This window comes from Solenopsis invicta, chromosome 1 (assembly GCF_016802725.1).
Source record: "Solenopsis invicta isolate M01_SB chromosome 1, UNIL_Sinv_3.0, whole genome shotgun sequence".
NCBI classification, from domain to species: domain Eukaryota; kingdom Metazoa; phylum Arthropoda; class Insecta; order Hymenoptera; family Formicidae; genus Solenopsis; species Solenopsis invicta.
Window position 1 is genome coordinate 16,487,242 of NC_052664.1, and position 11,170 is coordinate 16,498,411.

The 11,170-nt window shown below is 27.4% G+C and overlaps 3 protein-coding genes across 7 annotated transcripts in view; 1 reads left to right on the forward strand and 2 right to left on the reverse strand.

Moving 5' to 3' along the window:
* The window catches only part of LOC120359144, a 325,906-nt gene that overhangs the window by 161,935 nt on the left and 152,801 nt on the right, over positions 1-11,170 (forward strand). The gene's annotated exons all lie outside the window — the stretch shown is intronic.
* Positions 1-11,170, reverse strand: part of LOC105195935 (mannosyl-oligosaccharide 1,2-alpha-mannosidase IA) — a 693,708-nt gene that overhangs the window by 152,117 nt on the left and 530,421 nt on the right. The window lies entirely within an intron of this gene.
* On the reverse strand, positions 1,062-10,900 carry LOC113003318. 3 transcript variants are annotated; one of them, XR_005575929.1, is made up of 10 exons: positions 10,643-10,900; positions 10,382-10,501; positions 10,201-10,318; positions 9,808-10,069; positions 9,356-9,472; positions 8,759-8,849; positions 7,662-7,804; positions 7,382-7,511; positions 7,178-7,312; positions 1,062-7,046 (listed from the first exon to the last, which is right to left on the reverse strand). XR_005575929.1 is itself a non-coding variant. In XM_039455334.1 (9 exons), exons 1-9 carry the CDS (start codon positions 10,859-10,861, stop codon positions 7,256-7,258), a joined length of 1,257 nt encoding a protein of 418 aa, XP_039311268.1. In that variant the 5' UTR covers positions 10,862-10,900; the 3' UTR covers positions 1,062-7,255. The 3 variants fall into 3 exon arrangements, 1 of the variants encoding a protein (XP_039311268.1); XR_005575928.1 differs by having other exon boundaries at positions 1,062-2,883; positions 3,458-7,312; XM_039455334.1 differs by having other exon boundaries at positions 1,062-7,312.

Genomic DNA, 11,170 nt, shown 5'->3' on the forward strand with positions numbered 1-11,170 from the left:
AATAAAAAAATATACATATATATATATATATATATATATATAATATATAGAGATGTACTTTAAAAAAAGAATATTACAGAAACAAAGCTAAAAAAACAAATTCACACAGCTCTAGCTTTTATCTTTAAAATCCATTGTTGAAAATCTTTGTATTATTTTTTTTCATTGAGATATTTAACTTTTTGTTAGATACAAGAAAAATTCAAAAATATCCGCATTAATAAATAATAATATAAGTATTATATAAAAAATTGCATTTTGATGTATTAAAAAATAGTTTAAAACTTTCGGCATTTATAATGAAATATATATATATATATATATATTCAATATTGACTTAATACCTTAAAAAAACGTAAAATTATGTTTTATATTTAAGTTGGTAACAACTACAATACAACTGCAGCACAATGAGAAAGTAGAAAATAACATAAATTTGAATATAAATTAAATGATTTTGTGTTATAGCTTATTGTTTTACTTTATTGTTTTATGATTTTATTATTTCATCCGATTTCATAAAAATAGTGGCAATGTCAACGTAAGTTTAAAGTTATTTATACATATTTGAAATTTTAAAGTGTTGTGCTATAGCGGCAGGAATATACCAATACACAATAGCCGACATTTGTTATAAGAAAAAACATTTTTACACATTTCGAAACTTTTAAAAGATACAATTTTTTAAAATTTGATTACACATACTTTCTCATGCCTCTTAAATTTGAGCCTGTTATCACACAAACGTATGTATGTATACCCGAATGATTTTGTTGTTATTTAATTTTTCATACATTTCAAGTTATGCAAAACATTAAACAATAACATGAAATTTTGTTAACGTGGGCTTCTTTTGCTAATTTGAGCACTGATGGCTTAATAGGTCTAATACCTTTTTTTCAAAGTTTTCATATCAAAGCAATTATTTGATAAATAGATTCTAGTTTTACTGCTAATTTATAATTTACATTATACATATGTATTATAGATTTTTAGTATTGCAGTCTATGTGCGGAAAACTTATTTGTACGTATACGTACATTTGCACATATTCTGTAATATTTTTTTTTTATTTTAAACAAATATATTATTTTATAACAAAACACTGTGTTTTTAAAATTCAAACTAATTTTTAAAATTTATTCTTGTGGTGGCTATATTACCACCTTTTTTCCTCTTCGACCCATTATAGCGCGCATGTTACTTTTTATAAATAATATAATAAATATATAAACTTTAAGTTTAGAATTGATTGAAGAACAATTTAATGAATGTAATCATTAAGTTTGCAATTTAAATGTTAATTATTAACAAAATTTTTTATTTTATAAAATGTAAGTGGATGATCATAATACTACCTTTTCTTGTTTACAAAATCACACAAGAAATATCAATGATGATTCAATCAAATGAAGCTCTCCTTTAATTAATTGTGTTTCCACACATTGGCCTATATTCTTTTATTATTATTAGTTAATATTATATTTATATCGGCATACGTATGATTGTTAATGATGGAGAAACGAGAAATAGCATAGCCAAACAAATGTCTTAATCTATGACATAGTAGAAATACTTATAATAAGTGGAAAATTTTTATTGTTATTTCAAAATTTACAGTAGAGCCTTGTTAAATTCGACCACTTTTTTGCATTCTTTTACACGAATCTTCACATATACTAATGTCGTGCGTTTTTTATCATAATGGCAGAACATAATTCGTTAGGTAGCGCGCGCATCTGTACTTAATTGTACTTATTGTCCGTGTAAGGACATGAGCACCAACTTTTGCATAACGCAAGGGAATCAATCAATCAACATGCTTTATTTTTTCCCCCAGGATAAAAACAAATGACTCTGATGAGTAGTTTCTTTATGCGTTACGTATTATGCACTGTGCAAAAGTACTCCCACCTAAAAGCTGTAATACACAAAATGCATAATACAACATAAACACAACATAAAATCGCTAAATCAATCAGCGTCATATGTAAATCAATTAGGCGACTTTATGTAAGATGCTTATTGATTTAGCAATCTTATGCTTATGTTATGTTATGTATCTTGTGTATTCGGATCCTAAGCAGTGTAAGTACATGTGCATGTGCATAGTGAGATTACGAACATCTCTCTCCAGTAATATAATTTCATATAATATTACAATTTCCTACTCAATAATGTAATTGGCACGTATAATATGTGATATATTACAGTTTCATTGTTGAATAGAATTATAATATTAAGATTACGTTACTGTTGATAGATGTTTCTTAGCGAGAAATGATCTATCGAATCAACGTTGAATTGACATTGAAATAATGTCAATTTAATTTGACAACAATTTGACATCAATTTCCTTATCATTTCTCACTGGGTTGCTGGGTAGTCACTTACGCGCATTAGAATTTTAACAGTTTAGTATGCGCAACTGCGTTTGCACAAGTACACGGTGATTAGTAGGCTCGTGTTGTGGTATTCCATAATTTTGAAATTTCGCTCAAGGGCCACAATAGACAGGCTCTATTGCATTAATAAATATGTAGTACTGAATGTATTTTAAACCTGTGAATAGAATTCTTTAAATATGATCATTTTTCTATTCGTAGTCTCCTTTGTGTCCTACAGATTGAAGAACCATAACGTAGGATACAGTCATACTCATGAGCTGTAATAAGTATTAAAAATTTTTCTTTAAATCTGAAATCTTTCTTTTACAAGGTTGTTAAAAAAATTGGCTTATAATCTCTTACCGTGGCAAAACCTTCTAACGATGCATCAAATAAACCGCCAGCAATTAAAGCACTCCTTTTGTTACTTCTTTGCATTATAAATAATATTAATTTTTGCATATATACTGGGGCAACATACCACTGCGCATTGTATCTGTTAATACAGATATACGGAAATTAATATTGATTAATACATTTGATTAAATTCTTAAATAAAATTAATTTATTGATTTTTACCAAGTTTTGAATGTACAAATTATATTTAACAAATTAATAAATTATAAATAGGTGAAGAAAACTAAATTCGGACAATGCAGATATTTGTGTCTAATAATTTTTGCGTGAATTTTACAATTTTATATAATATTTCAAAATACTCATTAGTATAAATATTATTAAATTGCCCTTCAGTTTAATTTGTGATAAATATTACTCCAGCTTCAGTTTGAAAACTGTGTGTTAGAATTGACAAATTAAACTAAATCTATGCGCAATTAATGAATGATCTGGAAAGTAAAATTCATGCAAAAATTATTATATAAGCACCAAAATCTGCTTTGATTGAACGTGATTTATGTCATTCACATTTTGATTGATTTATTGTTATAAATAATTATATATTCTTGATTATTCATATATTACAGTGAAAAATCAAATTAAACGGAATAGTATTGTGACCTTAAAATATTATATTATTAAATATATTATAAAATATGTTTAGTCCTTACGTTGCTCGATGAAAGTCAATGCTGTTATCTATGATATTCTGCCCAACATAATTTGCCAGAAATATATAATACATGTGGATAAATATAATATAACTGAATAACACTATATCAATTATTTCCATGGACAATACTGCATAAATAAACTTTAACCAAATTATTTATTATTTATTAATTATATACTATATCTTTCGTGTAACTTTATATTTATATTTCATATAATCGTAATTAAGCTTCTTCAAATAAAATAAATGATAACTACATTTCTTTTCGCAATAATTGCATAACGCTTACATTAAGGAAACTGAAACTCGTCGAAGCCAAACCAAACCCTAATAATATGAAATACAATGTTGCGAAGGTGTTCGTCATAATATTGGTTAAACTTCAACAGAAAAATGTATAATTATTATTAATTTATTGTAATAATATTTAATTTTTTATGCCTAGCCTGCGTGGATAGACGTTGTATTTAATTATACACGTATCCAATAATAAGAAAAATAATAGATTAGATTTAGATTCTACTGTATACTTTGTTTATAAAACGCATTTTTTTACGTAGTAAATAAATAAATTTTTGTAATAATATGCATGCGACAATAATTTAATTTGACGAATTACCCAGGCAAATTAGGTTTTAATTTTAAAGGAATATACATTAATACTAACTCTACAGCTCTGCGATGAACATATACTGCATGAATTAATTTATTGTAGAGCATGTATTTTTTAATATCCTTTGGTATTTGTTGTAAGTCATCAAATATGTGTTCTATTCGATGGCTATGAAAATATTACAGCGTCACTAAATTTGTTCTTACTGATTGCTTTAAGTAAATTAATGAAACTCATAATATTTAAGATCACTCTTAGTTTTACCTGGCGATTTGAAACATAGCGCATGCGTGCAATACAAATGCCATAAGTATTGTTGCGACAGACGCTATCGTCATAGCACCAACATACTGAGTTACGACAATATGTATCAGAATAGTAAAATAGTATGTTTCTTCGTCGACAAAGTATTCTACTAAAATTATTGATTGTCCCGGTCGCGATTCATTCATTGGTGCGATCACATCGAGTATACGGGGTAGTGAAAATAATATTAACATTCCTGGCATACTGATAGAAGCCAAAACTAAAGCAAGCGAATTATGCCACGTATTTGACGTAATGCAAAGAGTACATTTTTAAATTTTATTAAAAAGAAATACGAAAAAAATGATGTAAATTAATCTAATTGTATTTGCATCAATCTAAGTATGTTATTTAAAAAAGATTTTATATATAACTTGGTAAAAAATTTTAATTAAACATTTTAACAGAAATATGAACATAACGTGAAATATATACATAAAATTAATATATATAAAAATATTTTGCTAGAAAAAAAATTCAACTAATACTTGATTTTATATCTTACATATAAAATAGATTGTATATAATTTTGCAGTGTCTGCGTATTTTTGTATCACTTCCCATTCCATTTGAGATTTTAACATGTTCCAATCGTATTGAATTCTGCTGGAAATATATTTGATCTACGATCACAAATAAAGTATTTTGTAAGTTTTTTTGGTTTTACATGTAAATTACTTTTCTTTATTTTTAAGTAATGGTTTTTTAATTTATTTAATAGTTATGCCATGTATATAACATTATTTAAATAAGAAAATAAAAAAAATTTAATGACTTAAAGGTATTATTATAAGAAATATCCAGAATAAAATTTTAAATGCATTAAAATAAATAAGTGAAACTTACTTTATCGTCAAGTAAGAGAAATGCGTTATATTTTACAATGTAAAGACAGTTACAAGTGATAAACATACAAATTTTTATGATATAATTGATGCTGTACTTTCGTACAAACATTGCATTCCACTGAAAACAGTAGCCTTATTAAATGATTATAGCAAATATATGAATAAGCATTATTTTACACAGTATTACTTTAGTAGTTTATACTTTATACTATTGAATTTATGTTGTAGAAAGCCAATCATCAAAATTTAGTATCAGATTTAATATTAATTTTTATTCAACTAAATAATATGTAATAAATGGAAAAAATCGTATAATACCTGGCACACTAAAAAAGATATGAATAACGTTTGGCAAAAGATTATTTGAGTTTTTTTTAAGGTCGAAGTTTGACAAGGCCACAGACCGAGGCATAATAGAAAATTTTTATTCAATTTATAGTATCGTTCTCCAACAACGTCCATCTTTCGCGAAAGCTGAAATACGTATGGTAGGAACAACTCTGTGAAATAACATTTCCCCCTCCATGTATTAAATTTATATATGGTGAATTCTTTTTTCAAGCTCATAGTATAATTTCAAAAGTAACGTTTACTTTATACTGTGGGAAAACGCAGATGTAAGGAATGTATAAACCACCGACAAAAGAAAAATAAATAAAAATGAAGGGAATTTGTATTTGGCGCAACTATGAAATAAAAATAAGTCATTAAGATAATGATATCAATTTGGCAATCGTGTATTTTTCTTTTCGAGGTAGATATCTTCTTATGTATCAATGTTTCAGTAAAAACTAGAACTTTCACGGATAACTTATTGTTAGATACGCATTGACATTGTTGTAGTGTCGCATATTACAAACGTCTTTGCAATGTATGTACAACTGTACCTTTTACATTTCCTGCTTATTAATTCAAATTTTAAAAAATTAAATTTGATACTACTATTTGATATTACAATGATTTAACAAATGTTTGACAGAAACGTGGAAAATATCAAAATATCATAATATACACGATTTCTTGTTCATGTGTAAAGAAAGAAGATACAGATTTTTCCAATTTCGATGAAATCTTATATGTATAACAACGTAATGTACTGTTGCGTTTTTGCTATAATCGTTGAATGTTACATTTTTGTTATTTTCTTAATGTTAATTTATAAAACTTGTTTATGTAATTTGTTTATGTTATATTTAATATTTTAGTATTTGTCCATTTATTAAATATTTGAATAGTGCCGCTGTTTCCGAAAATATCAAGATCTGAATGGGAAATTCATATATTGTACTTGTGATTGTATAAGATGTTCGATAATAGATAGAAAAAAATTTGAGAAATGATTCTAGGTATATTAGTAATTGCGCGTGTATAACAGGTGACGGTCTAAAGTCTAAACGTAATCTCAAATTAATTTTAGCTTTAAGCCCTTATATCTCGAAAACTACTATTTGAAATAAAAATCAATAATCATTTCAAATTTACCAATTTCATTTAATTTTTCGGGAACTTTCTTGCTATAGTATTTTCGTAAATTTTAAGACACCCTGTATAATATAAGTACTTTCTAAAACCTATAGCACATATAAATATACACATACACAAATTGTTTTACATTTCAAAACTTGTAATTATGAGATCGCAGAATACGTTTAATACGTAATGTAATATAATATAACATTAATCTTTAAACAAATTACTTGAAATCCTTTTAAAATTTCGATCGCTTGCTTTGTGAAGACGGAATGAAAAAGATTTGGACTATGAAAAAAAGTTGAAGTCTTCCCTATTGACGGATATGGTTGACCAACTTCATTGCTCAACTAAAATAAAATAGCACCGAAGTTTCAGATAGGTTTCCCAGACGCCCTAATGTGTTCAAGGTTTAAATAACATGTAAAATAGATGCAAAGAATTATTTTTGTGTGCAAGATAATTAGTAATACCAAATTACCTGAAAAAAAGTTCAATATTTCCATTTGACAACTTTAAATTTATACGTAACTCTACAAAGAATTTCTTTTTTAAATAATTATCCCGAAAGTATAGAATAGATCACCGTAAAGTAAGACATTGCCATGCTCGCAAGCTGTAAATTTATGTTTTGGTTTAAATGAAATTTAAGATGTAGTTATTACAAATTCAGTTGTGGTCATACCGTAGAAAAACCTTTTAGTGAAACTACAAATAATCCAAGAACAAAAGCAAAATTTTTTGAAGTTCTCTGCATTATGAATAATAATAATTTTTGTGAACGTAATGGTACTGTATACCAGTATGAATTATATCTGTATGAGAAAAAGAGTAAAAATTTTTATTATTAAATATATTAAATCTTTATTTTAGTCATCAACTTTGACATAAATGTTATTTTTTAAATAAGTTTGAACGTATATTTTTCAAATGCATTATGTAGCAAAAACATCTTTGTTACTTACGTCGTGTTAAATACCTCGACATAGTGATCCGTAATTATCTGTCCACCATAATTTCCTACATACATATAGACGATTTGTGCGAAAAGAAATATAAAAGTTGTAAACAGTTCATTCATATTATGTGTGGATAATGCAATAAAAACCTAGAATTACGTTAATATGTTTAATATATAAATTTAGAAAAAAAGCAAGTTTTTTTTTATTAATTATAGTAATAGATAAAAAAAATTGTGCGTGTGTACGTGTGTATGTGTAAAATAGTAGTAGTTGGTATTAGATGCAATCAACGTTCGGATTTTCATGTTGACTCTCATGCCCTTCTTGCTGATTGTGTTTTCGTAACAACACGTATAAGGCTGGTGACGCTTTGTCTTACAATTAGAAACGGTTACACTATGGAATCGTATTTTTTATTGAGCTGCTTGTGAATGATACAGTAGCTTCCGAGACAGACTGTCTTATTTATATACATCTTTGCCAAAATGTGATTCAAAGAGGGGATAGTGAGCATAGCGATATGAAAATCCGACAGTATATGATTTTACGTAACATTATGCAACATGGGGCTTTGCCGTTCTCGACTGAGGACGATGTTTTCAGCATTCGGCTGCGCTACGCACGCTTCCAAAATCAAGAACGCGCTCGGCCCCATGTTGCATACGGTATTTATACAAAGGAAGTACGTTTTTTGCAGCATTCGAGGAAGAACTAGCGTGTGGCATTCTCCTGTCACTGCCTGTTCCGGTTATAGGTTATGAAAGATCAATGTACCTTCGCTCATGCATTTCAACCCTACGCTCAGCACATGCGTCACGAAACAGAGTCACGTGACAAAAGTGCGCATGCGGAATCGTACGAGAATCTTGATTTTGCCCATTTTACCGTCCACGGATGGCAATATTCCCCACCTCAAAGATTGCCCATTTACGACCATGTTATCAACTGTCCCAGAATGTCGCGAAAAACGTGGTTTCTTTGCATAAAAAGAATTTTTTTTAAACAATTATCTCAAAAGTAAAATAAATCATCGTAAATGAAAATTGCTATGATGCCGAGCACTGGACTAATACATTCCAATTTGAAAAATCGAAACTCACCTGAAATATATTAAGAACTAATGAAGCAACTCCTACAGAGAGTATTATGAAATAAGGTACTTTCAAATTAGAGAAGATCAAATCAGTAAACCTTCAACAATGAAACAATACAATTTATTAATGATATTTATATATGATTATACCAAATATAATGTAAATGACTGACAATAAGTCATGCATAAAAATAAGTTGCATAAAAATAAAAATGTGAAATATGGTTTTCATTAAAATCACATCAACTTTTAGATCAAGAAAGTTACAATTCAGAACTATTTATTCCGAATTTTTCTCTAAAGTCCAGTTTTAAATCTTCACTTAATGATATTCGAGTATCAACTTGTTATTTGCAATACCTGAATAAAAAATTGATAGTACATTTTAATGACGATTAAATTAAAAATAAAATTTTAAAGATAAACATTTGTTAATATTTTAACATACATAGCACAAGACCAAGAAATACAATATTTTAAATAATAACCTATTTAAATTTAAAATATGCAAATTAATATAACATACATTGAAAATATAGTCGTAAATCACGCTTTTAAAAATTCAATTATTACACTATATTAAAATTTGCTCAAAAATACCAACTCTATAGCTTTTTGATGAATATGTACTCCATTGATTATTTTTTTGTAAATTGCACAATTTCGTTTTGAATATGATACTTCAGTAAGATTTTTAGTCACCGCATCTCCAATTCGATAGCTGTAGACATAATTAACTAAATTTAAATCAAGCTTTAATTAAATAATCTTTAAATAATCAAAAAGTTTGTGACTGTATTCTAATGAAAGAGAGACAGAAATTATCACTTAAAATTCTGGTTTTACTAATATAATACTATAGTATATTATCAATATTGTGGTAACGATAAATGTGCATCTTTTTCGCGGTCACATGTTTGCAGACTTTTGTTAATTAATTTTATTAATTATTTTCAAGTTAACAAAATAGCAGAGTATTTCTATTTAATTTAATCTGCTCTATTTGCTCACAAGCGGTGGTGCGGATATCCTGTAAATATATGTATATAATATTACCCAGCAATTTTGAACATAGCGCAAGCGTGCAAAAAGTAAGTTATAATCATAGTTCCAACGGATATCATCATCATTATTGCTACTAATACAGTCACTATGGTATGTAGTAAAAGCCAAAAAAAGTATTTTTCTTCATCGACAAAACTTTTCACTAAGATGTAGAAGTGTCGTGGCCGGGATGAATTCAATGGTACTATCATATCCAAAATCATTGGTGATGTGTGGCCTATTATTATAACGAACATGCCCAAAACACACAGGTCTAATAAAAGGATAGTGAAATTAATTATTTCTGCGTCCTATTTTAAATAAATGCATAAAAAATAATATTGTCCGATATATATGTGTGTATATATATATATATATATATATATATATATATGTTACTCTTACGTAGCATATATATTGTAAATCGCCTAGAGTAGTTGGTATACTTTTCTAATATTGCTATTTCTTGTTTATCCTGAATTATAGTCCAGTGATACCACATTAGACTTATAAGATGTTTCATCTGCGATTATAAAAACATATTTTCTTTAATTCTATGATAAAAATACGATAGAAAGTCACTTACTTTTCGGTTATTATAGAAGAAGGTACCGTGTTTTATAATAGATGCACACATGGGAAGAACGAGCGATAACACTTTCATGATTAGATCTATAGTGCAGTTTGCGTCAATAAAAGTCATAAGCTAAAATATTAGTTTTGTATTTTTATAATATGCATAATAATTATTCGCGCTTAAATATCTTATTATATCTTCTTGCCTACATATCTTTATTTTCAAATTAAAAGTTATTTTTATGCCATTGCAAATATAAAGTCGCCATACCTGGAGCACTATAAATGAGAACATAATGATGAGGTAGAATGTAGCTTGAATCTTTCTGTACTTTGACTTTTGATAAGGCCACAAACCGGATATTATCAAAAGTAATCGATTCACATTATAATATTTACTCGCAGAGACGAACATCTCTCTTCGAATGCCAAAATTCGACTGCAAGGATGTCGCGTAAATTATTCTTTTTTTCCCCTTTCCGCGCGGCATTATGTATTCCGCTTATTTTTGCCTCTTACATTTTCCGTAAGAAAGTCGATTGTATACCCTCAATGCGAATAAATGATATAATAATTTAAAGAACGATAAATTGTTCTCACAAGAAAAAAAGATAATTGCGATCGATTCCAATGTAATTATGTGTAATTTTATTACAACTTTTACTTGACGCGAAAAGCATTGCGAAAATGTCTCACCACATTTTATTATTATTCAAAACGTCGTAAAAGATATCACAAAAAACATACTTTTATTTTATGATATAAAAAATATTATACTTGTGTTATACATTATTTGAAA

Excerpts from the sequence above, each read along its gene's own strand:
- LOC113003318 (XM_039455334.1), bottom strand. The coding sequence starts at position 10,861 with ATGCCGCGCGGAAAGGGGAAAAAAAGAATAATTTACGCGACATCCTTG. Across the intron at positions 7,512-7,661 it reads GTCGAGGTATTTAACACGAC|ATATAATTCATACTGGTATA; the intron begins GTAAGTAACAAA and ends TTTCTCATACAG. Across the intron at positions 7,313-7,381 it reads CACTAAAAGGTTTTTCTACG|CTTGCGAGCATGGCAATGTC; the intron begins GTATGACCACAA and ends ATAAATTTACAG.